General features: G+C 38.6%; 3 protein-coding genes across 4 annotated transcripts in view; 2 read left to right on the plus strand and 1 right to left on the minus strand.

Moving 5' to 3' along the window:
* Positions 1–11,554, plus strand: part of LOC117382178 (bone morphogenetic protein receptor type-1A-like) — a 48,101-nt gene extending 36,547 nt beyond the window's left edge. For both annotated transcript variants that reach the window (XM_033979269.2, XM_055227431.1), the window contains exons 4-13: positions 979–1,141; positions 2,533–2,635; positions 2,765–2,864; positions 3,344–3,431; positions 4,358–4,493; positions 5,796–5,988; positions 7,599–7,896; positions 9,034–9,209; positions 9,332–9,462; positions 10,105–11,554. In XM_033979269.2, the coding sequence (XP_033835160.1) occupies positions 979–1,141; positions 2,533–2,635; positions 2,765–2,864; positions 3,344–3,431; positions 4,358–4,493; positions 5,796–5,988; positions 7,599–7,896; positions 9,034–9,209; positions 9,332–9,462; positions 10,105–10,230 (1,514 nt within the window). In that variant the 3' untranslated portion in view covers positions 10,231–11,554. The remainder of the gene's footprint in view (positions 1–978; positions 1,142–2,532; positions 2,636–2,764; positions 2,865–3,343; positions 3,432–4,357; positions 4,494–5,795; positions 5,989–7,598; positions 7,897–9,033; positions 9,210–9,331; positions 9,463–10,104) is intronic.
* A 1,969-nt stretch (positions 11,555–13,523) lies between these two features.
* rps27a (ribosomal protein S27a) lies at positions 13,524–15,319 on the minus strand. The gene is made up of 6 exons (XM_033979271.2): positions 15,231–15,319; positions 15,057–15,121; positions 14,611–14,665; positions 14,439–14,524; positions 13,809–13,940; positions 13,524–13,714 (listed from the first exon to the last, which is right to left on the minus strand). Exons 2-6 carry the CDS (start codon positions 15,102–15,104, stop codon positions 13,565–13,567), a joined length of 471 nt encoding a protein of 156 aa, XP_033835162.1. The 5' UTR covers positions 15,105–15,121; positions 15,231–15,319; the 3' UTR covers positions 13,524–13,564.
* Positions 15,320–17,225: 1,906 nt separating this feature from the next.
* Positions 17,226–23,836, plus strand: LOC117382895 (clathrin heavy chain linker domain-containing protein 1-like). Its single transcript, XM_033980136.2, has 11 exons — positions 17,226–17,402; positions 18,784–18,971; positions 20,336–20,424; positions 20,509–20,707; positions 21,395–21,510; positions 22,099–22,198; positions 22,388–22,494; positions 22,618–22,789; positions 22,866–23,074; positions 23,148–23,327; positions 23,621–23,836. Exons 1-11 carry the CDS (start codon positions 17,226–17,228, stop codon positions 23,815–23,817), a joined length of 1,734 nt encoding a protein of 577 aa, XP_033836027.1. The 3' UTR covers positions 23,818–23,836.
* Positions 23,837–24,687: the final 851 nt, after the last annotated feature.

Consider the following 24,687-nt stretch of genomic DNA (forward strand, 5'->3'; position numbering starts at 1 on the left):
CTGTACTGGGACAAGACACATTTTTCTCAAATACAGAAATGAATCTCACAGGGTCTTTAAAACTAGAAGAAATACAAATGATAGAAAAGTAGTTTAGTAGTAGTAATGCCATGTAATGTGTGTGTATATATAGAGATAACACATTGAAGGTGGTCTCTATAAAACACTGTGTAATATTAAAATAAGATCATAAGAATAGCCATAGAGCGTGTTACAGTAGTACGTGGTGTGAGTCAGTATTTATAGCCCGGGGCCCTTATAAGGAGCTCCACACTGTTGTCCCACTGATACCAGGAGAATGCTTCACCTCCACCCGCTGCATTGTTGTATGGACACGCAGCCAAGTTTGTCTGGAGGGATTATTTACAGTAGACACTAAGTGCAATATATTGTTTTAAAATGAAAAACCTTTAGTCATCACAGTATCAGTATGTAGACCGAAATACATGAACTTCAGCTTCTCTGTAGTCATGGTAATAAAGGCTAAATACCACTGATATTTTACAGAACAAGTAATGTATAAGCCATATATGGAGACATTATTACATTTGATTTAGCTATCCTTAATGGGCCCAGTTTGTATTCGAGTAAAATATGTCTTGCCACAGCGGTGATATATTGTATAAGCAGCTCCTGAGGTCAAAATAAGTCATCTGCATGCTCTGTAGCTAAATTTAAAGCATTTTGTTGTCTGAGAATCGAGAAGTGTGTCGTTAGTTGCTAGTTGTTGTTAGAATTATCGTGAAGGTAAAACTCTGACCTCTGAAAGTTATGAAAAGATGCTTATAAACTCATCATGGTGAATAGTTAGGATGCTCTGAATGCATGAGGTCAGTGAGGAGTAACTTTGGACCACTACAAACTTTTTAAAATGTACTAGTTCTGTTTTTCATGTTTTTAAGACTGTAAAAATCAGGTACAGGCTGTGTTTGTAAGTGTAATAACAGTGGATTTTGTGTTGTGTTTGTGTGTGTGCAGCTGCCGGTCAGAACCCAGACCATGTCCTGCAGGGCACCGGGGTGAAACCTGAGCCCCGTCGCCCTGGAGATGGCTCCACCATCGCCCCTGAAGACGCTGCCCGCTTTCTCACCTGCTACTGCTCGGGACACTGCCCTGACGACGCGTCCAACAGCACCTGCATGTAAGCAACACACAAACACGAATGTTGATTTTCCATGCTTTTTGGGAATATTACATTGCCTTATATTAAGTTGATTTTCTAGTGTCCTATTAATCTATTAAACTTAAACTATTTTAACCTGTATCTAAACTTCAAATCATGTTGTTGGTCTAATAATAAAGGATTTACATTGTGGGGACCTGGTTTTTGTCCCCATAACAGAAGCAGGTCCCCCGTGATGCGAGTGCGGACAAATTTTAGTCCTCACAATGTGATAAAACCCACTCGCACACCCGCAAAGCTGAGGGCCATCTGTTTATTATGCAGGCGTATTAAACAAATAGCATTGCCTTATATTAGTGTTGCATTCTACCAGTTTGACAGTCCTCTCTAAGCTTTACACTGTCATCATCTGTCTATCCACTCCTCATGCTCGGTGGTTACTACAATAGCCACAGCTGCCCTGAGGTAGAGTGAGGCTGCCGATCTGTGCCACCCGGCCCCTCCTGCCTCCAATCCATCACTCATTTCACACTGACAGAACTGACTGATATTACTTCATAATGTTGAATCTACACAGACGGTTTTATCCACAAGGGAAATAACTTGGTCTCACTGGGTCAGAAACACAGGCTTAAAATAACATTGAAATTATTTGAATAACATTTATGCAGTGTTGAGCTTTGGATGGAACGCCAAAAAACAGGTTACCATGGAAATGTACCATGTTTGAAGCAGCAGTGCCCGAAACACACTTATCACACACAATACTTTAGATTAAACACTGACTGTCATATTCAGGATCTTAAAATCTTCATTAGTTTAATATTAACTTAACTTCTTCTAAGATATGATGACACAATCCACAGCTCTATTCATGGGTTTCAGAATGATGAAAAATGAGGTCTGCTGTCATAGTGATTAACAATTTAAAACAAAATGTTGAAATTTTTTAATGGGAAAAAGTCCTCAAAATATTGGCCGACATTAGCTGAGTTGGTAGAGTGTTTGTCCACTGATCTGAAGGTTGGTGGTTCAAATCCTGTTCTCGACATTAACATCATTGGTTGAGCAGTTAGATCCACTCACTCACAGGTTGGTGGTGCAATTCCAACTCCCACAGATGAATGCTGCTGTTGTGTCCTTCTGCAAAACACTTAATCCACCTCACTCCCACTCTGTGTGTACTTTGGTGTGTGAATGGGTGAGTGGATCCTTGATGTAAAGTGCTTTGAGGGCCTTGAAGCTGGAAAAGTGCTGTATAGAAATGTGACCATATAACAGGAAGCTGAAACCCCCGAATAGAAAAATGTACAAGAAAAGAAAACATTGTATATTATGTGTTACAAAGAAAGCACCTTATTAAAACTTGTAACTGTTTAGTCCACGCTCATGTGTTTTTGTATGTATAGGACAAATGGAGCATGTTTTGCCATCATTGAAGAGGACGAGCACGGAGACGCCATCATCACCTCCGGGTGCATGAAGTATGAAGGCTCCCATTTCCAGTGCAAGGTACAAGCACAGTACACACAAAGAGTACACACACAGTACACGCACACAGTACAAACACACAGCACTACCGATACAGATATCACAATTCTGGGAGTGCAGAATTTTTCACACAACATTAATATTCAACAGGATTCGCGCTATGCTAAACCCAGGAGGACAATTGAATGCTGCAACACGGACTTCTGTAATAGAGACCTGCTGCCCACTCTGCCCCCGCTGCCCCCGTCAGGTAAACAAGTGCTGCTAACACCTAATAGAAATGATTAAAAGTCTTATGTAATGTGGTATTGACTCTTGTGAGCTCTGAGACATGTTAGAATGATTTTACCTCCTCAAAAACATACCTGGAGTTGTTTTGTTTCATTCACACATGTTTGAGTAACCCTGCATTATAAGGTGTCTACATCCCCAAACCTCAAAACACTCTGTTCCACCTTGTGATGTCATGTGGTAATACAGGAAGTGCTCCACTGTGTTTTTAAACTCTGTACACCTTCACTAGAATCATTTGGATGATTTCAAACCTGGAATTCCCAATCTCTACCAAACTAAAGCAGAAAAAAGCAGCTGTTAACTTGAAAAACCTGTTAACTTGAAAACTACCACTTCATGACATCACAAGGTGGAACAGATTGTTTTCTGTTTGAGAGGAAAATATACAAAAATAGTGCAATATAGGCCTTTTCATGACGTCTTTCACTTTTTCAGAAGGGAGTCCTCACTGGCTGGCGTTCCTCATCTCTATGACCATCTGCTGCTGCACTCTCATCTGTATCACTGTGGTCTGCTACTACAGGTAGTTATTTATTTACTCGTGTTACAAACAGTGTAACCAGGGATGTCAGTTTTAATTTGTAATTGTGATTATAAATGACCCAATATAATTACAAGGATTTTAGGAGAATACTTCTTAAATAAACATGTCGGGAAATGGCATTTTATCTTGAGGTAAAAGAAATAGATTAAAAGGTGTACGATGTAACTTTCTGGTCCAGCGTGTGCTCGTCTCCGTGGAGATTGTTTTTTTCTGGAATGTTCTACACTATGGCTCAGAGCTGTAGTAGACGAAAGAAATTATTGGTTGACTAAAGACATGTGACAGATCGATTAGTCGACTAAAAAGGGGGTGTGGCTAAAGCTCTCAAAACTATTACCTATCTCTATGTATCTGACCCAAACTCTTCATGCAAAAACAACTATTTATGTATGAAAAAAGTACTAGGAAACAAGATATTTATAAAAAGACACATTAAACTTGTGAATCATGAATTGTGAATCTTCAGCTCGCTCACCAACTTCCCATATAAGTCCCATATTAGTCTAAATAAAATCATTGGTTGACTAATAAACCATCGACCGATTAACAGACTAAATGAGTATCAGCCCATCTATCTCTAATAAATGCAGCATGGATACGTTTAATGTCACACTGTGGAACATTACATGCAAAACAATTTTTCATCTCCATAGAGACAAGCTGCAGATCCACCAGAAAGTGACATAGTGTACTTTTAAATGATGAAACAGTTAAATGATAGTTTGATTTACAGTTTATAATTGTAATCAATTGGTAGTAATAAATTATACAATATGAGTAAGTGTTTCAATAGTGGATAATCCTTACGTTTTAAGTGGCAGCAGTTATTCTCACAGTTAATCTCTTAAGCAATACTAGACAGAAACGCCTTGTACATGTCTTGAGTTGTGCTTGTTGTTGTTCAGGTACAAGTGGCAGAGTGAGCGTCAGCGCTACCACAAAGACCTGGAGCAGGAAGTGTTTATCCCTGCAGGAGAGTCTCTCAAGGACCTCATCTACCAGTCCCAGAGCTCGGGCTCAGGCTCAGGGCTCCCTCTGCTGGTGAGGACGTGGCACTGCATGTTTGTCTGCCACCACAGTCACACACTTATAAGATAATAATATGTTAAATGTTCTGTAATTTTGTTATGTAAAATAGCAGTGGTTTCATGGGGGTTAGTGTTCCTGTGTAAGTACTGCATGTAGCTTTTGCATGGAACAACCCGATAAACTGCAAGGTCACTACTGGCAATACATTTATCTATAGTGTTATAACACTTTTGAATGAACGCAAGATTTGGTATTTAGTATGGATGCATCCATTTGATACTGGTTTTGGATCACTGCGCCGATACAGAAAAAATAGCTGGATCAGATATCCGCTTCCAAATATTAGTTCAGCTGTTACCCTGGTTGCACATATAAATCAATGTAGCAATGTTGGTTGCAGTCAGTCCAGAGTCCAAGTCTCTTAATGTTTGAACTTTTATTTGTACAAAGTTGTTTAAGAGTTACCTGAGGCATAAATAAGTTACATAACACATTCAATCCTTCAATCCATAATATCGGAATTGTTATTGGGACTGACGAAGCAGGATCGGTGCATCCCTAGTATTTGGTAGCTAAAAATCTCCATTGGTTTAACATTATTAACATTAGGCTAACTGAAAAGTCTATGAGAGGTGACGACACAATGACAAACTCTTTAGCAAAATTGATAATATAACTAACCCCAATATTTTTCCTTTATATTTTATTTTATTTTATGAACAGTGGTGGAAGAAGTACTCAATTGTTTTAAGTACAGATACCGGAGCAAAAAAAATAAATACTCAAGTAAAAGTATCATGTGAAAAAATCTGTTTGACTAAAAGTATAAAAGTACCTGGTTAAAAATGTACTTAAAGAGTAAAAAGTAAAAGTATTTTGTGCAGATTTTGAAGCATTATAAAGCTTCAAATGTAGTGATTTTGTGCTGAATTTTGTTCAGTAGAAACAATTAAAGCTATAGTTTTGTTTTTTTCTGGCTGTTTTTATTTGTATATTTTTGTTTACTCAAACTATGGATGTGTTAAAAAATAAACCCTCAGCCTTTTCAGCACGTTTCAAACAATAATAAAAATACTTTTACTTTTCAGTCCACTTCAAAAAGTAGTGAAGTAAGAAAGTACACATATTTGCTCCAAATGTAGTGAAGTACCGGTAAAAGTAAAAACTACCATATCCACTGTAAAATATATTTAAGTAAAGTACAGATACCGAAGATTAATACTTAAGTACAGTACTTTACTACTTTTACTTCATGATGTTTCACACCTGTAAATGAGTAGTATTTACCAATAAAAACCTGTGTGCTGTGCTCAGGTGCAGAGAACCATCGCCAAGCAGATTCAGATGGTGCGTCAGATCGGAAAGGGTCGCTATGGCGAGGTGTGGCTCGGCCGATGGAGAGGAGAGAAAGTGGCCGTCAAAGTGTTCTTCACCCGAGAGGAGACCAGCTGGTTCAGAGAGACAGAGATCTACCAGACTGTGCTCATGAGACACGACAATATCCTGGGTACGGACATACACATACACATAGATTTTTAAAACATACTGGGAAATATAACATCAAAATGGAGATTCAGCAGTTATTTACTCTTAACCTCAGAGTGAGGAAAAAATATGTAATCAATCAGAGGTGGATAGAGCAGCCAAAACATTGACCACAAGTCAGAATAACCTTACTTCAAAATAATATTAGTCAAGTACAAGTACAAAGATATGGACCACAAAATGTATAGAGGTGAGAGTAAAAAAATATTTGGGAAAAGTAAGAGAAACTTAAAGGATATTTTTTGGTGTACTCGAGTTGCTGTATGATTTATTACTGAAATATTAATCTTGGATTGTAAAGTGCAACATGTTCCATCTTCACAGACTTAAAGTGTGTGGAAAAAAAAACGTGGAACAGAGTAAGTTAAAAAGAGACTTGCCCAGAGCCAGACCAGCAGACTCCAGACCGATCAATGAACCTGACTGAGATTGAGCCTGTGGAGACATGTGTGGAGCAGACACACTGGCAATGACTTACTATGCACTCACAGACAAAACGTTAGGGCATCCTGAGGACACAGACGAATATGGGACAGCACTAGATTCATTTAGTTTTAGTCTAATGTAGGAGTAAAGATTTTGTAATTACATGTGGTTTCAAAAGCTACTCTCTTAATATCAGAGCCCACACGTAGCATTAGAGATATGAGGAGTAGGAAATTATGAAATGCGTTTTGATTTTGAGTTGTTGATATATGCTTCCAAATAATTCAACAGTATGTAGATCAGGCAGCATCAGAAGTGTTCATAAAATTTGAATTGGTTTGGGGCGATGGTAGTTCAGTTGGTAGAGTGTTTGTCCACTGATCTGAAGGTTGGCAGTTCGACCCCAGCTATCAACTATCAACATGACATTGAGCGGTCAGATTCATTCACCCACAGATTAGCGGTGGGATTTCTACTCCCACAGATGAATGCTGTTGTTGTGTCCTTGGGCAAGACACAAAAGGTGAAAAACATGAGCTTGTTGAGTTATTTGGGTTATTTAAATGCTTGTTAAAGAGCCCATATTACACCATTTTATGTTATAATGTTGTTTCTTTGTCACAAACAGACGTGGAGTTGTTTTGTTTCATTCACACATGTTTAACACACAAACCCTGCATATTTAGGGTGTGGTCCTCTCAAACAGAAAACACTTGTGATGTGAAGTGCTCCACTGTGTTTTTTAATTCCACACACCTTCACTAGAATCATTTGGAAAATTTTAGCCTTGGGAATTGCCAATCTCTACGAACTAAAGGTAAAAGGTGTTAACTACCATTCCATGACATCACAAGGTGGAAAAGAGCATTTTTAGCTTTGGAGATGTGGACAGACTTATAATAAACAATTACTCAAACATGTGTGAATGAAGAGGTAACAGCATTATAACATGACCTATGGAGTCAATTTTGGTTAATCTAGGACCTTTAAAGATTTGAAATGGTAAAGTTATGTGGAAGTTTTTTATTTGTTTTTGTTGTTTTGTTGTTTTGTTTTTTTTCTAAATTTGAAACATAAAATGAGAAAACAACACTAACTTCCTGTACATGTTGTCTCCTCTGACCTGTGTCTCCCTCTCTCCTCCAGGTTTCATCGCAGCGGACATCAAGAGTTCTGGCGCCTACATGCAGCTCCTCCTCATCACAGACTTCCACGAGAACGGCTCCCTGTACGACTACCTGAAGCAGAGCACGCTGGACACAGCCTCACTGCTTCGACTGGCCTACTCGGCGGCCTGCGGGCTGTGCCACCTCCACACCGAGATCTACGGCACCCAGGGCAAACCCGCAATCGCCCACCGGGACCTCAAGAGCAAGAACATCCTGGTCAAGAAGAACGGCACCTGCTGCATCGCCGACCTGGGGCTGGCCGTCAAGTTCAATAGGTGTGTTTTAGATGTCTGTGTAGTCTCTCTGTCATCCAGCTCTGATCCATAGTAAAAGAAAATGGACAAAAAGTTGTTAATCTGACCAGAACCGAAGAAGCAGCTTGGATGAGCAGTAAAACTTCTTCACCCCTTACAACTTTTTGTCCAGTTGACAGATTTTACTTTTGTCTTTTACTATGTTGCCTTTTAGATTATGTCATAGTTTTGATGTGACCCTTGTGCTCTCCAAGAGAATGTTGATCATAGAGACATGTCCACCTGTTTTATGTTGCAAAATTGAGCCCTCTAGACCGGGGAGTTGACGGCGGGGATAAAGGGCTCTGTTGTACCAGGTCTTAGGGGCCCAGACTTCTTTATATTTTTATATTAGAAGGGGGAGCCCCTAAATTTCTATCGACAGGTCTTCCTCTAGGCTAATGTTTTTTTTTGTTTTTTCTTTAACCCAGTGGACTTTCTTGATGAAAATGTTTCTGTAGAACGCCACCAACAAAAAGATTACCAAATTGGAAGTGCAAATATTGGTTCTTTTTATTTCGGAATGTTGATTATTCCATTAAGTGTGTGACTTAACTTTACTTTTTTCCAAGACACACCTGGCAAAACCTCAAGGCACACTGATGTCCCAGGGCACACTGGTTGAACATTAATGCTCTATACTAGAGTTTCAGCTAATCTGATCGAGTTATTGGCAATTATTTATATACTTAGTCTTTCTATATCGAGACAATTAAGATACATTTTAACCAGATAAAGATTTAAAAATGCAAAATAAAGCATCTGGATGGATAACCATTTTTGGGCAGAATGGTTTTAGTAAAAATTTTGTATAAGTAAAATGTTTAGGACTATAAATGCTTAGAAAAAATTAAAAAAAAATTAAGATTCACTTCAGTCAAATGTTAAATATTCTGGTTTTTAAAATAGGTACTGAAGTCTGAACAGATAAACTAATACAAGTCCTATCTGTTTGAGTGTGTAGAGGTCTAAACTAGCAAGTTCTGTCCATAAAATACAAATGTGATTCTACTGTTTGTATTGCACTTAACCATTCAAACTGCAGCTTCCTTTTGGTATTTAAACTTTCAGCCCTATTAAGAATATTCAAGCATATATATTTCTTATTTGTCTTTCCAGTGATACAAATGACGTGGACATCCCGCTGAGTAACCGTGTGGGCACTCGGCGGTACATGGCTCCGGAGGTCCTGGATGAGACCCTGAACAAGAACCACTTCCAGGCCTACATCATGGCCGACATGTACAGCTACGGCCTGGTCGTGTGGGAGATGGCTCGCCGCTGTGTCACTGGAGGTATGCACTTCTCCAGTATAACCTTGTCTTCCCAGGCTTGAAAATGATTCACACCAGAAACGACGTCTTGTTAACTACATTCAAACACGTCTTAATACTTTTTCTCGTCTCTCCTTCGGCAGGTATCGCAGAGGACTATCAGCTGCCCTACTATGACATGGTGCCCTCAGATCCCTCCTATGAGGACATGTTAGAGGTGGTGTGTGTCAAAGGACTGAGGCCCACAGTGTCCAACCGCTGGAACAGTGACGAGGTATGTCCCGCTCCCACCACATACACTGCCAAATCATGTATATTTGTATAGCACACTATCAGACTACATCTGTTTATAAAGAACTGCACATCAATATTGGATTAGATTAAAAACAGCATACATGTCTGCCTCCACTAGTACACACTGTGCTCAAATAAGGACATATACAAAATTTACTTTGGGCATGTTTTTGATGAACTTTAAAATGTTAAAATGTCAGAGTTGCATTTTGCTTCACTTATACTTGTTTCATTACTATTACTCCCAAATTGTCATTCACTCAGAAATGCTCTGTTCGCATATTGAACATTTAGTTGCATCATAGATAAAACGCTGGACTTCTGACAGTTTTTAAGAATTTGTTTTTTTCACCAAACTAATTCTGCGATCAAACTGTTCAAACACATGGCTCTATTGGCATAGTATTCATGGGGGACAGCTCCAATGTCTGAATACTTCATTGGAAAGGGAAGTGTAGTTTATAGTGTGTTTTCTGAATGCAGACATTATTTTAAGTTACTTTAAAGTGTAATGCATATCCCAAGGTGACCTAAAGTTTAAAAGGAAATTAAAGCCACAAGAATGCATAATATGTGTTCTTTAAAGTGCTCGTCCTGACCAAGCTCATGTTGTGCCCCTCAGTGCCTCCGAGCCATGCTGAAGCTGATGTCCGAATGCTGGGCCCATAATCCCGCGTCCCGCCTCACCATCCTCCGAGTGAAGAAGACTCTGGGGAAGATGGTGGAGTCCCAGGACATCAAGATTTGACCCGTGCCCCCCTCCTCCTCTGCCCCCTCTGCACCGCTGGACTGGAGCGCCCCAGCTTTGGAGCACAACCAGAGACTGGGAGAACACTAAGGCACCATGTAGGACTGAAGTGTGCCTCATGTTCTTCCTCTGGACCCCAGGGGGCGCTCCCTGCTATGACGCTTTCTGTGAAAGCCTCCAGACATGTGGATCTGACTGTGTGCGGCTGAGGAGGGAGGAGCGCAGATGTGTTCAGTCAACTGTGTTTTTAGGGACCTCGTCTTCCTGGACTTTTGCCTGTTTAAAAAAATGCCAATTTATTTAGTTTTGTGGATGACTCTTCAGGACTGTGCTCTCCTGCCATTATGAACCGTATCTCGCTCTTAAAGTAGAGTTAAGTATAAGAATAAGGTACTATTAAGATATGTGAATTCTATTGTGTAAATAAATGTTAGATGCTGTGCCTATCATAAGGAGATTTTGGAAAGACTTTGCTGCAGTGGTGTTGACGTCCGATGACTCCTGAGAGATATGTACACAAAAGGGGTTACCACGGAAACGTCTCCCGTCCCGTCTGTCTGTCCACAGCATTTGTCCTGTTTGTGTGTGAGAGAGGGAGAGAGAGAGAGAGAGAGAGAGCTGGAGAGTGGACCGCAGCTTTAAGTATTCACATCAAAATAAATATATTGTATTTAAAAAATAGGTTGGGAAGTTGCAGGATTGCTAATAATCTTGTTGGAGTACAAAGATTTAGTCTGGTTTCAATCAGGTTGATTATAAAGCTACCATCTGTAATTAGATTTGCTTACTGGTGTATTCTCACATATCACCACTAGAGTCTATCGACATTACTGCAGTCTGCCATCACATCTGCCATCTAATGAAGAAAAGGTTTGGGAGCAAAATTGCATCTTTGTGCATTTATATGGATGATTATCCAAATGAGCAATAACTCCTTTAATCTCATTTTCATGGTTGTGTATAATTTAATATAAAAAGTGTGAATTGTAACAATCCCACCCCATGACAAACGTGATAAGAACAAAAATACAAATCAGTTACTGTCCTATAGAAATGCATTTATCATGTTTGCCAGTACTATAGCCTTCTAGCTGCTGTCCTCTCTCTGAGCTTGTGTGTGTGGGCGTGTCTTGCTGACAGCTGTATTATCATATGTATTGAATATGCAGGACCCCAAGTATAGAATAATCTCTAATATGTACATGATTTTTGGTGGTGTTTTGTACAGCATCTGGTTTGGTGCCTTATGAGTTTACCAAGGAAAACTGTATTCAGTCTGTCCATTGTAATGATTTTTAAGTAAAAACCTTATTTTAGTACACAATTGATGGTGTATGTGTCTTTTTATTTTAAAGTAAATCCTTTGTAAAGGTTCTGGTGTCTGGCCTTCTCAAAGTGGGGTCTGGCACCTCCTGGAGATCATCAGAGCTACTGCTGCACAGCTATCGAACATGAACCACAATAATTTGTTTTTAAATGTTTAAATGCTAATTGTTCTTGGGATATTTCCTGGTAAATTATCAGGAAAACATAATCTTTTAGTGCAGAATTCTAATGTTGGGCCAGTAAATTTTATATATTTATTTTTATATAAAGGGATTTGAAGGTGCACTTTGGGAAAGGTTACTGTGGGCTGATAACACCAGCATTAAACATTAAATATGATATATTCCCACGGGAGAGCAGTGCACGGAACTGTCGTTCACAAATTGGACAAAATATTAATAAAATAAGCTTCATATGAAGCCATACACCTGCACCTGGACAATTATATTTCTGGTGATTATCATGACAAAGGCCTGTCATGATAATCACTATATTAACTAATCGTTCAATATATAAAATATATTTTAGGGCTCAAAATGTATCGTGTGTACAATTTCTTTGCATACTGGGGAAATTTTTTGCCTTTTTGTTGTAATACATTACGATTTGAGCTGTAGGGGGTTGAAAAAATAAAATCTCTGGTTATTGCTTCATACTGTTATTTGTTGCAGCTCATGTCACGTAATGATACTGTCTATTTAAAAGTGGTTTAAAGGGATTATCCTGCATTGTTGTTTTGTATCCCTGACATAGTAGCAGTAGTAGTTTCCATGTTATCATTTATTGCATTATATCTCTGCAACAATATATCGTGCTTCAAAATGTGTTAATGTGACAGGCCTATGCACACAGTGACCAATGTCATACAATGACATACATTTTCTTGAGGTCTACATTTTTGGGTTTGAATAAAATCTCCCAAACACTAGATCTGTTTCAAAAATAAAAAATTAATGTATTACATTTTTGTGAAAAATAAAATGCCAAAGGCTTCACAAACAATGCTCTGCAAAATTGCCAGTCCACTACTGAACATGCAGTTCCAGGACTAGTCTAATTCTGAGTCTGAACCAGGACAAACCCAGGAATAACTAGGACTAAAGCAACTCTAAAGGAGAATTAAAATAGAAGTAAACTAGAACCAGCGCAGGACTTAACTAGTACTAACAAAGAATAAAACCAGGACTAATTAAACTAGTAAAGGAGAAAATATTTAGAAAGTGGGTCGAGAGCCAGATTAGAGTATTAGGAGGTCCAGTTTACTTATTCCAAACCCTTTCCATTTTTAATTAACAAGCCAGTCTTCAATATGAGGTAAATGACTGAGCAGGTTAGTCCTTTCAAAATCTAGGTCTAATGCAGGGGATGGGTCATTATTTTTTACCCTCAGGGACATTTTCAAATCCACACATGACAGTTGGCCCAACACTACCACCGGTGTTAATTGCTCAAACAAGTTTCTGTAAAATATTGACTACATTAATCTATTATTCCATTAAAAAAACTAATCGAACACCTGATGCAGTCTATGGGCCACAAAACAATCAGGTCCGATCTAAGGTCATGTTAACAAAGTTACTCCCATAGTCCCTGGGACATCCCCAGCCCCAAGGAAGACCCAGGACACGCTGGAGGGACAATGTCTCTTGGCTGGCCTGGGAACGCCTTGGGGTCCCACTGGAGGAGATGGAGGATGTCTGGGGTAAGGGAAGACTGCCTGCTTAGACTGTTGCCCCCACAACCTGACCCTGGTTAAGTGAAGAAAATGGATGGATGCATACTCCTATAAACCAATAAGCCCAAGAGTGTAGTACAAATTTCCACATATATTGTGAAAATGCAAACAGTCATTAATAATTCAAACCCTTGTATAGTTAGTACATGTTTGGGTTTTAATTTGCAAACGTTATAATACCTAGTACACTCAGCTGCATCATCGGTCAGCCATAAAAACATGAGACTTGATATTTAGTCAAACATTTTCTTTATTAAACGTCCGTGCAGCCCTTCACTTGTCCTCGGGCTTGTTGAAGCAGTAAGTGAGGCAGCACTTTCCGCAGTAGTGACGGTCGAAGTGACTGGCCATGAACACTCCAGCCCCACACTCATCAGCAGGGCACTCCCGCCTCAGACGGTGGATTTTACCATTCTCATCCACCTGAACAAAACAAGAAAAGAGTTACTTCAGAATGAGTTCATACTTGAGTAAAGCAAGGATATCCAGTGTCACTGTGTCCCCAAGATGAGCTCACCTTGTAGTACTTGAGCACTGCGAGCTTGACCTTCTTCCTCTTGTGCTTGTTCTTCTTAGGGGTGGTGTAAGACTTCTTCTTTCTCTTTTTGGCACCACCGCGCAGCCTCAGCACCAAGTGCAGAGTAGATTCCTGTCATTACAAAAGCATACTTTAGTTTAAAACAATCACTTTATTACAACATGTACAATACGGCTAGCAAAATATTTTGCTTTAATGACTCAGTGAAGTTAGATTTATCTGAAAAAAAAAATCCCTACACAAAACATAAAATTACCAAATGAGAAAACTTTGAAAACAAAGTGAAGGGCAAAAACTAAAACATTACACCATGTGCAAGGACAACACATGTGATCAACTTGAGTTGGCAATTTCCATAAGTAGAAACATCTTTTCTACAAGAGAAAAAAAGCTTTTATAGTAAGCCCTTGAGCATTTATAATTGTATCCTTGCACTTTATAACCTACAAGTTTAATACTTAACACTTAGCATTAATTTCCACTGTATAACACGACATGTAGTAAATGCAACCGTAAGGGCAAAAAAGCGGCACCCTTCAGTAATCCTAAGGCAATCAAATTGCTCACAGGATGGACCCCATCTTAAAACAGTGTTTTTGAGCCCCTCACCTTCTGGATGTTGTAGTCTGAAAGAGTGCGTCCATCTTCCAACTGTTTACCAGCGAAGATCAACCTCTGCTGATCAGGAGGGATGCCTGCACAAAGACATGTCAGTTTATAAGGGGACTGCGTCAAAACTCTGTATCCAAATAATAAAAATGTTCAATACATGACTTTATACCTTCTTTGTCTTGGATTTTGGCCTTGACATTTTCAATAGTGTCTGAAGGCTCAACCTGAAGGATCAAAGTCGTTAGAAGTTAAACTACCTTATTATCAGTCAAATTGGCACAGCTCAACTACCACACAATGTTATGTCACTTTAATATGAGCTAGACCCCTAAGTGAGTAAACCAGTGCTACTATTTTACTTAAGTGTCACACGTGTAGCACTGCAGATCATACTGCGGATATGAGAGTTAGCTTAGCCGATTAGCGCTGCCGAGAAATAATTACAGGTCGATCTTTTTTGAGACGTGTAGCTGCGCTCTTTGCTAGATCACTACTGAATTATGCGATATCAATAGAGTGCGGGGCGTGAGTTTAGTGTACATGTGCAGCAGAAGATCAACTAGCACCGCTCCAGCATTAGCACACTTCCAACTCCATCACAGCGCCGCTACCCACCTCGAGGGTTATGGTCTTCCCCGTGAGGGTTTTAACGAAAATCTGCATCCTGCCGTTCAATCCACCTGCACGGGACACACAAAGAGAACCTTAGTCTCACTGTTTATACCTAAAAGGACAGTCTAGAGTGTCCTATATGGTTAATATTTCTGTTTTCCTCAGAGCCACACTTACCACCGGTGTGCTCCTAATGGCGGATCATGAGAAGAGGGCTTTCCACCGCGGCCACGGGGTTTTCTACAAACCTCTGCACGGGTTTAGGCGGCTGTCGTAATGCCTGATGAAATATAATTAAATTAACTTCTTTTATTTTTCCCCCTCCTCATAATTAGATAGATTGGATTAGAAATTATACAGAATATAAATTCAAAGAGAGCGTTAACATAATTTAACAAAAAAATTAATAAATAAATAAAATAAAATAAATAAAGGTAATACACTCTTCCTTTATAGAAATAGCTGTGCAATAAAAAGAATAATTATCTCTGGTTGCGTCCATATGGTGTATTGACAGAGTAATATAGTTTAATTCTGCATAAAATATAGACCAGTACAGTTTTTAGGTTGAATATTCATTTTCATTCATGTTATGACCACAACATATAGTAAATTCAAATTGAAAATAATGTAAAACAGGGCCAGTCTTTAAAATGGACCTACAATTGTATATTAATATTTGTGTTCTAATAATGCAGAACTCTCTGAATTATGAAAATGAATATTCACCCTAAAAACACTGCACTGGCTAATATCTTCTGCCGAATTAAACTATGTGTGTCAATACGCCATATTATGGAAGCCCGTTTCCGCCATGAAAAAAAAAATAAAAGCCCCACAGAAAGTCGAAATTACGAGTTTTAAACTCGAAATTACGAGTTTTAAACTCGTAATTATGAGTTTAAAACTCGTAATTATGAGTTTAAAACTCGTAATTATGAGTTTAAAACTCGTAATTACGAGTTTAAAACTCGTAATTAGGACTTTTAAAACTACTAATTATGAGTTTAAAACTCGTAATTAGGACTTTTAAAAGTATGAATTATGAGTTTATAACTCGTAATTTTGGGAATGTAACATTTACAAAAAGTGAACCTTATCAATTTTGATTAAATGAATTTGGTATTTTAATAATTTCCTCAATAAACCAGCGGGGTTGTGACCAGCTGGCACTCTGCTCAGACCAGGAAAACGAGCGCTCACAGACACAGAGCACAGCTCATGAGTGGTCAGAACAGCACTCAGGGCCCACTGATTTGTTCAAGACGCCAGAAACTTTACTGGAGCTTAATTTATTAATTTTTTAAAAGTATGTAGGTGATAAACATAACAGTCCTCCTCCTGTCTCCTCTGCTCTGTACACTCAGTTGCAGTGTGCTACAAGCTCAATTAAGACTTTAAAAGTTCTAATTACGAGTTTTAAACTCATAATTAGTAGTTTTAAAACTCATAATTACGAGTTTTAAACTCATAATTAGTAGTTTTAAAAGTCGAAATTACGAGTTTTAAACTCGTAATTACGAGTTTTAAACTCATAATTACGAGTTTTAAACTCATAATTACGAGTTTTAAACTCATAATTACGAGTTTAAAACTCGTAATTTCGAGTTTAAAACTCGTAATTTCGAGTTTAAAACTCGTAATTTCGACTTTCTGTGGGGCTTTTATTTTTTTTTTCATGGCGGAAACGGGCTTCCATACCATATGGACACAACCAACCAGAAGAATTTGTGACCTAAAATTAAAAAATATTTTTGTCAAGATGTGTTCACTATTTCATGTTTATTAAATAAATACAAAAAAGTCCAGTTATAAAAGTATTGGGAAAATTAAAACTAAAAAGCCCAGCTCCCTGTTCAACTGGGTCTGCTCTGTGCTATTTTGTACGATTTCAAGACGTTGTCTGGGTTCTTGTGTAGAATTCTCCAGTCACAATATGGCTGCTGGAACTAAACATTCGTTATAGGTTACCATGGCAAAGACCTCTCTAGTACCTTTATTAAAGGGCTAAGCGTCAAAACGCCACAGTTACCTGATATCCTAGCAACCACCAATTCAAACACCAAGGAAAGTATCGGAGCAATAGTCCAGCACGAATGAACGGTAAAAAAATAACGAATGTCTCGAGCTGTAATTAAAAAAAAAATGTCAACAACCGCGAGAAAGTCTTGCATGTCTTTGGGAAAAGTTGAAGAAGTTTTGACGCCTGAAGTCCTGGAGTGTGAAAGCGAAGAGAAGTTTGTAAAATCTCTGGACGACTTTATTGAACACGAGAAGCAGTACCTCAAGTGTCCGCAGGAGGGCCCCAGTGAGCTGCGCTACGTCCTGTACCGCTCCGTCTTCAACAAGGCAAGTGTGCTCATAAAGTTATTAACGCAATATTTACGTGGAAATAGTTTAAAAGGCTAATTTAATGTAATCATAATGTGTCATGGGCTTATTAACTGAAAGGTTTTGGGGTTATTCTTGTAAATGTTGGTGGAGTTTGCACTGAATATTAAAAACATCAGGAAACATTACAACAAATACTTTTTATTTCAATAATTCATTTTATCTCATATATTTCATGGAGTAAACCCTACATTTAACATTTTGCCTTCATTTAATATATTATTTATTTTTATTTATTTAATATTTATCTTGCACTTATTCAATTACAGGTGTATTTATAGGAAACCAAAAATAATTGATCAACAAACAACAACAAAAATAACAGTAACTTCAAGCAATAATTTTGAATCATTAGACTACTTTATATTTTATGACAATAATGAGTAAAGGTAGGATATTTATGTATTGTCCAGGTTGTTTTTAGCCATCATAGACTCCTTTATTTACAGTAAACAGCTGCACGGCTGGAAGCATTTGTAGGGTCATTTTACATTTTACGCATTTTTGTCATCCACATATACATTATTATAGTGAGTGGAATATACTTAAGCAATGTGCACTTTACATATGATAAAACAGCTGTCCAGTTCTTTTCACAGATTTTTTGAGTCTGTATCTAGTATTTATTGTGCTGTTATGGTCAATAACAATAAACAGTATTTAAACTTACAAACTTACTCAAATAAAAACATAATGTATTTATTTGGCATGAAAATAATTTGGTGCATCATGGTAGTGTGCATTATGTCTAGTCTAATTTAGTTTAATTTTAGTCTAGACCTGTCACGATAACACATTTTGAAATTTGGTATATTGCTGAAGTAAATATAGACAACAAATGATCATACTAAAACAAATTTATGCCACTGACACCATAACCCAAGAGCAGAACCACAAAAACTATTTTAAATGTACAATACTGCTAAATACCATGAACTGCAATAAATAAATAGCAGAATGAAACACTTTAGTGCTTTGTTTGCCTCTGTAATAAGTTATTAAGTCATAACGGCATAAATCTTATCATATAGCCAAAAACTAACCAAAAATGTTCCAGCAGTCCAAAGAAAAAGTACAAATGATAAAAACAGACTCCCAAAAATATAGTTTCAGCTTTCATATACTGAATGACATATATATATATATATATATATATATATATATATATATATATATATATATATATATATATATATATATATATTATATATATATATATCTGGGAAGCATGCGTTATCACTGATACTGTTATTGGAACCGATACATCTCCCATCCCTAATCTTGAGCCAGTATCACAGGTACAGTTATCTTAAGGCAACAATCTCTTTCTGTCTTTCAGCTGATTGTGCGCTCCTCCTCCTATAAGAGAATCCTGCTGAGTATAAAGACAGAGTATGATAGTGTTATTAGGGCAATCGATCAGAAGCTGGAGGAGAGCAGAATTTCCCAGGACACAGTGAAGGCCTCACGTCCCCAGCCCCGGTCCATAGACGCCTGTGAGAGGCGAGCAGCCAGCCTGAGAGACAGGTGGGTACATCTCAGCACATCCCACACTTCTTAAGCTTAAAAAAGCTTAGATTAAAGTCTAAGTTGAGTAACAGAGCTTTGGATAGAGCAGTGTCTGCAATTAGCATTGCACCTCCAGGGAATGTTGATGACATCAGCTGCAAAGTGTCAATGATCTGTCTCCACTGTCTCCACTGTCTCCACTGTCTTAACTGTTCCACCCCTCCACCCCTCCCTCGTCAATGCTGACATGACTTACTGTATGTGTAGAATTAGGAATTTCAGTATTAGTATTTTACACTGAACAGATTCACATCATTTAATACGATTAATGAGAATAATGAAAACTACACCACAAAAACTATTTTAATATTTGTAATCATTATCTGAAGGGCCAGTTACAGCTGTTTCTGTTTCTGTCAGTTGAAAACCAAATTGGCTCTGTGCACAGAAACGCCCAGCAACCTCACTGTTAGCATCAATACATCCTGTCTTATTTAATCTCTATGAGGCTTTTGGTGAGTCACGCTAAAATGAATAAATATTTAAAGATCAGGCAGTGGACAGAGAGCTGCAGGTGGATGTCACAGACGACATGTTAAACACTACACAAATAAAATTGATACTCCACCGGAGGACAGTTCTGTGTTTGTGTGTCAGTGCTAACACTAATGCTAATTTTGAGGCATAATAAGTATTAAAATGCCACAAACTGAAGCATTCTACATATAAAAATATTTGGGTTGTCTTTATTTTAATTAATTTCAATTTTAAAAGGTCGTTTATTTTATTTTTTCCAATTTTAATAAAAGTGAGTGTTCGCTTTGAGACACAGTGAGCCAGCTAGTGTACTGTGCACAGAGCCTATTGAAAGTGTGAATACTGTTTGAATTTTAATGTAGTTGTTTATAGATTATAAACCTAATCCTTATATACCTAATCTAATGGGCACACCACAGTAAACATGCATTCTTCTATATTTAAGTACATTTAAAGCCATAGTATGTAACTTTTTAGCCAAAATAGATAAATAAAAGCATGCGTTTTGATGTTGGTGTTTGGTGTTTATTGCAAATGTAGAAAAATATGCATCCTTACTCTCAGCGGGCTTGCATCTCCACAAACCTGACTCTTATTTGTCCTGGAAGAGGACCTCTAACTGCTTGTTGCCTTGGAAATCTTGTTCCCTTGGTGATAATGTTTCAAAGTATGACATAAAACGTATTTATCTCCATGGAGAATGTTTTAAACTTTCTATTTCCATGGAATTGTGCAGGTGATGTACCACCTTCAGAAGATTACATAATGTAACTTTAAATACTGATGAAAAAAAACCCTCAACAAAATAATTTAACTCATATTTTAATCATATTTTTTCCACACAGAATCTCAGTTTTACAAAAAGAAAATGGCCAACTTCAGCAAGAGATTGACAGACAAAAGTCGCTGAGGGAACAGAGCATGTGGATACAAGGTAACGCAGGGTTTGCTTTCACTGCAGGTATTTTTATATTCATCTGCTGAAGATTTGTGTTGTGTTCACTTTCTGCCTTCTCAGGGCTGACAGTGGCTGAGTCAGAGGATCTGGAGCTCCTGGAGAAACATCTGGCCCATTTGCAGACCAGGAGACAGGCGCTGCTGGAGAGGAGGAGCCAGTGTGTGTGTGAGGAGGTCAGGACCAGGCTGAGCACAGAGCAGGACGCCAGGGAGTCGTGGAGAGATAGCATGGAAGACGACAACACAAAGCTCAAACTACTGTAAGAAGTAGGGTTGACAAAAGTATCGAAAATCAGAAAATTTGATACTCATTTGAGCAAGTATTGATTCCAAAAAAGTCACAGTCACAGGACAGAGATTAACCTTTCCTGAATATCTTTAGAATGATCTTGAGCTGTATCAGAAAAAGTATAAGACACATAGACTAGTGTACACCATGGACCACTATGGAACCTGAGGGATTACACAGATATAAGGCCACGTGGTAATATAAAAAAAAGTTTGAGTGTTTTTTATTATCATTGTGGTATTGGAATCAGTATCAACTATTGAGTCTATTCTTTAGTATCGAAATCGAGTTTGAAATTTTAGTATCGTAACAACATATAATTTACTGTAGCGGTTCTTACACTTTTTACATCAAGTACTAAAGGATTGGGCTTTCTGAGTACCATCAGGTCTAAATCAGATCTTTGACAAGACTATTCCAGGTCAGAATAGAGCAGAATAGAGCTAAAACTACTACAACTTTTGAGCGTGCACATTACTAGTACTGCAGAGGAATTCATTTACCACCTGATGGCGCTCATGTACCACCACCAGTGATACACCTCCCAGTTTGAGGAACATCGTTTTACACTGTAATTGCAGGCACTTGAAAAATAAAGTGCATTTAAAATATAAATACATACTCGATGATAGTTGGTATAATAGCTCTGTGTTTGCAGATACAAGCGTCTCAGGTGTGTGTACGACCACCTGTGCAGCTGGAGAGAGGGGGGACAGCGCCCTCCACTGGAAGAGCTGCTACAGTCAGTGACAGAGGAAGTCACACACACCACAGGTATTTACACTGTTAGTATTTGGGTTATTAAAGGTTATTAAATGTTAAACAATATACTCACCTTCTACTCACTACTACACTAATACCACCTTAGAGAAGAGATATTACGTTTTTGTTGTTGTTTTCTGTGTTCATGTGAGCTGGAGACAGGTCAAAATTCTTAGGTAGAATTTGCTGTTTAACTGGAGATTGCAGATTTGTTGGCTTGGTTTATGGTTAATATTTCTCTATATCTAACCATGAAACAAGCACACAGTTCAACTTTGTCTTTTCTGTCAGTGTAAATGAACAAGTGATTTTATTTGTTCACATTCGCTTTATAAAGTGGTGCCATTATTTAACCCTAAAGATGTGATTGTTGTCAGCACAGCAGATTTAAAACCATAAGATTAATATAACAAATTTTTGGACTTAATCCCAAACAAATAATAAGTTTCAACATTTGTGGATTTATATAGGACCCCGCTCTCCATCTGAAATTAGGGCATCAAATTCTAAACAAGGACTATTACCTTATTTCTATTGTTGGTCTTTTTTCATAATTTTTGTATCAAACATGAACATAAAACATTGTACATCATCTTTCAGTTGCAGAGGACGACCTTCTGAGCATAGACACAGAGCTGTTGGAGAGTGAGGAGCCGACTGGGGTGAACGAGTCCGAGTACCTCACAGAGTACCTGGACAGGTGCACACACTTCCACAAAGTCTGTCCCATGTTACACTTGTCAAATTTACTCCTCCTTCCCACCAAACAGTACACACATTGGACACTAGATGGCATGGTGTGGTCAAATTGTGTAGACCTAATCCTACGTTTGTTATCAGTGCATATTGAGAGGATCAGGGTTTTAATTCTTTCTGTCCCTCTCCACAGGTTTGTCGAGCTGTTTGACTCCGCCCAGTATGAAGAAGCAGCTCAGCAGGCTGCCCACTGTCCCAGAGGACTTCTGAGGAACCTCCACACCCTCAACATGTTTAAAGGTGAACAGTTAGCTTCTGACTCATTTTGTTTCATGTCCCTGTAAGAACACCTGCAGCGCCTCCTTAAACTCCAGTGTTGTACCATCATGTTAAAGACTTGTTCATGTTCTCCTCCTCTCACAGCTGTGACAGCCCCTCCGGACTCGCCCCCTCCCCTCCTGCTCTTCTTCCTCTCGCTTGTCACCACCACACCAGTTGGACAGAGACTACCAGAGTCTGTCTCCTATGAAGGCGTCCGCTGTGCTCTGGAGCAAGGCCACTGGCAGCTTCTAACTCACGCACACAACTTTGAGAAGTGAACACTCTAGCTGTAACATAAACAGTGTTAAACCATGTAAGCTCTTATGTCATGTACACTGTTTTCCTCACAGACTGACGAGCTCTGAGAGGCTGGGGGACGTCCTCACTGAGCATGCTCAGAAGAATCCTTCTGTTTATCTCTCAGACATGTTACTGGCCCTGGCCTCTGAAAACTACAGAGTGTCTGGGGCCCACAGAAAGCTGTGTCTGAGCATGTGCAGAAGAGGACTGACCCACAGCGCAGTGGAGCTGATGAGACGCTCTGAGGACCTCACATCAGGTCAGTCTATATGTGTGTACACAATAACACATATAATATTATTATACTATACTAAAGGATGTGTTTTTGTCAGAGGACTACCTGTGGGTGTTCAGACAGCAGCCCAGCCTGTGTCTGCTGAAGCTGCTGACCAGGCCTGAGGGGGGCGGAGCCATGTTGTCTGTGGGTGTGGTCTGTGTGGCTCTGCTCTCTGACTCTCAGCTTCAAGAGTTTTCTGTGCAGCTCCTGGACAGTTTAGACAGGACAGGACCAGGTACGTCACACTGCTTCCTAATGCAGTATCCTCCTGCTGATAAGAGGAGGATAAGGAGTATTTTGGGGAAGCAAAAGTGATACGAGAGGTGCTTCAGTGCTTCCTTTCTTATCTATTTTAGTGGAGGAATCTTAGACATGCCATTCAAAAACACAACCAACAAAAGCACACTGCCACAATGGCCCTATTTTCATAAAAAAAAAAACCTGTTAAAGAACATTTAGTAAATCCAACACTGCAGAGTTCACACAGAAGTTTGTATAAGTTGCTGTTTAAATGCTGTGCTCTGTCAGGTGTACTGGAGGCAGCCATACTGCAGGACAGTTTCAGTACAGTGGAGGAGTGGAGTGAGATCGCAGCAGTGTGCTCCACAGTGCAGCGCTCTGACCTGGCTCACACCATCAGGTCTGTGCTGCTGAGTCAGAGTGGGACCGGAGTCCTGTCCTCAGACCCAGAGGGAGCCCTGCTCACCCAGCACATCTACATGTGACTCTCAGGTACACAGGACAGATCACAGGACTTTTACTATATGTTACATAGTCATAAAGGTAAACTGGTGTGTTTACTCTTTATTATCATTTTATATTAGCTGGTAGAGGTGGAAAGATTATTGAAATATGCATAATACTGAAAGTTGTTTTGAAGATAGGCAAAATATGAATGTCGTGTATGTTGTTTGTGTTGTTTATATATAAAACAAATAAAAAGGTATATAAACTTCCAAATAAGTGCAGTATAAAGTTTTACCTCTGCACTTTTGTGGGCAATTTTCAGTGATTTCACATTTGTCTGATACTTAAAGGTACAGTATGTAACCTTTCTGATTCCATAGAAATAGGAAGTTTAAACATATTTCAGAACATTTTCCATTGAGATAGGTTTTATGCCATACTGTGTAATATTATATTATAGAGTCAGAGTCAGGTTTGTGGAATTGCAAGCCCGATCACAGTAAACACATGTGCTTTTCAGAACAATAAATACAATTAAAAAACAAGCATTTTTTGTCTATTTTTGGCTAAACATACAGTGGCTTTGGTCCAAATGATCAAAAGTAGTACTGTCTACAGAAAATCTTGAAATATTCTACTATTATAGCTTAAATAACAAACATTTTGATGTGATGTGATGTGATACTTAAATATCAAACATTTGAACACATTTTTATTGGACTGACATAATATTGTCTATCTTGTCCACTAGAGGGCCTACTTCATTTTCACCATTTACCTTCATACTGTGTTTAACACAGGCCCACCCAATCTATACACTTATGAAATGGATCTTTCCAATAAATAACTGCCCATTGACAGCATCAGACAGAAGCAGTAGACAGAAGGGCCAGTGTGGGCTCCATTCT

This window comes from Periophthalmus magnuspinnatus, chromosome 15, assembly GCF_009829125.3.
Source record: "Periophthalmus magnuspinnatus isolate fPerMag1 chromosome 15, fPerMag1.2.pri, whole genome shotgun sequence".
NCBI classification, from domain to species: Eukaryota; Metazoa; Chordata; class Actinopteri; order Gobiiformes; family Gobiidae; genus Periophthalmus; species Periophthalmus magnuspinnatus.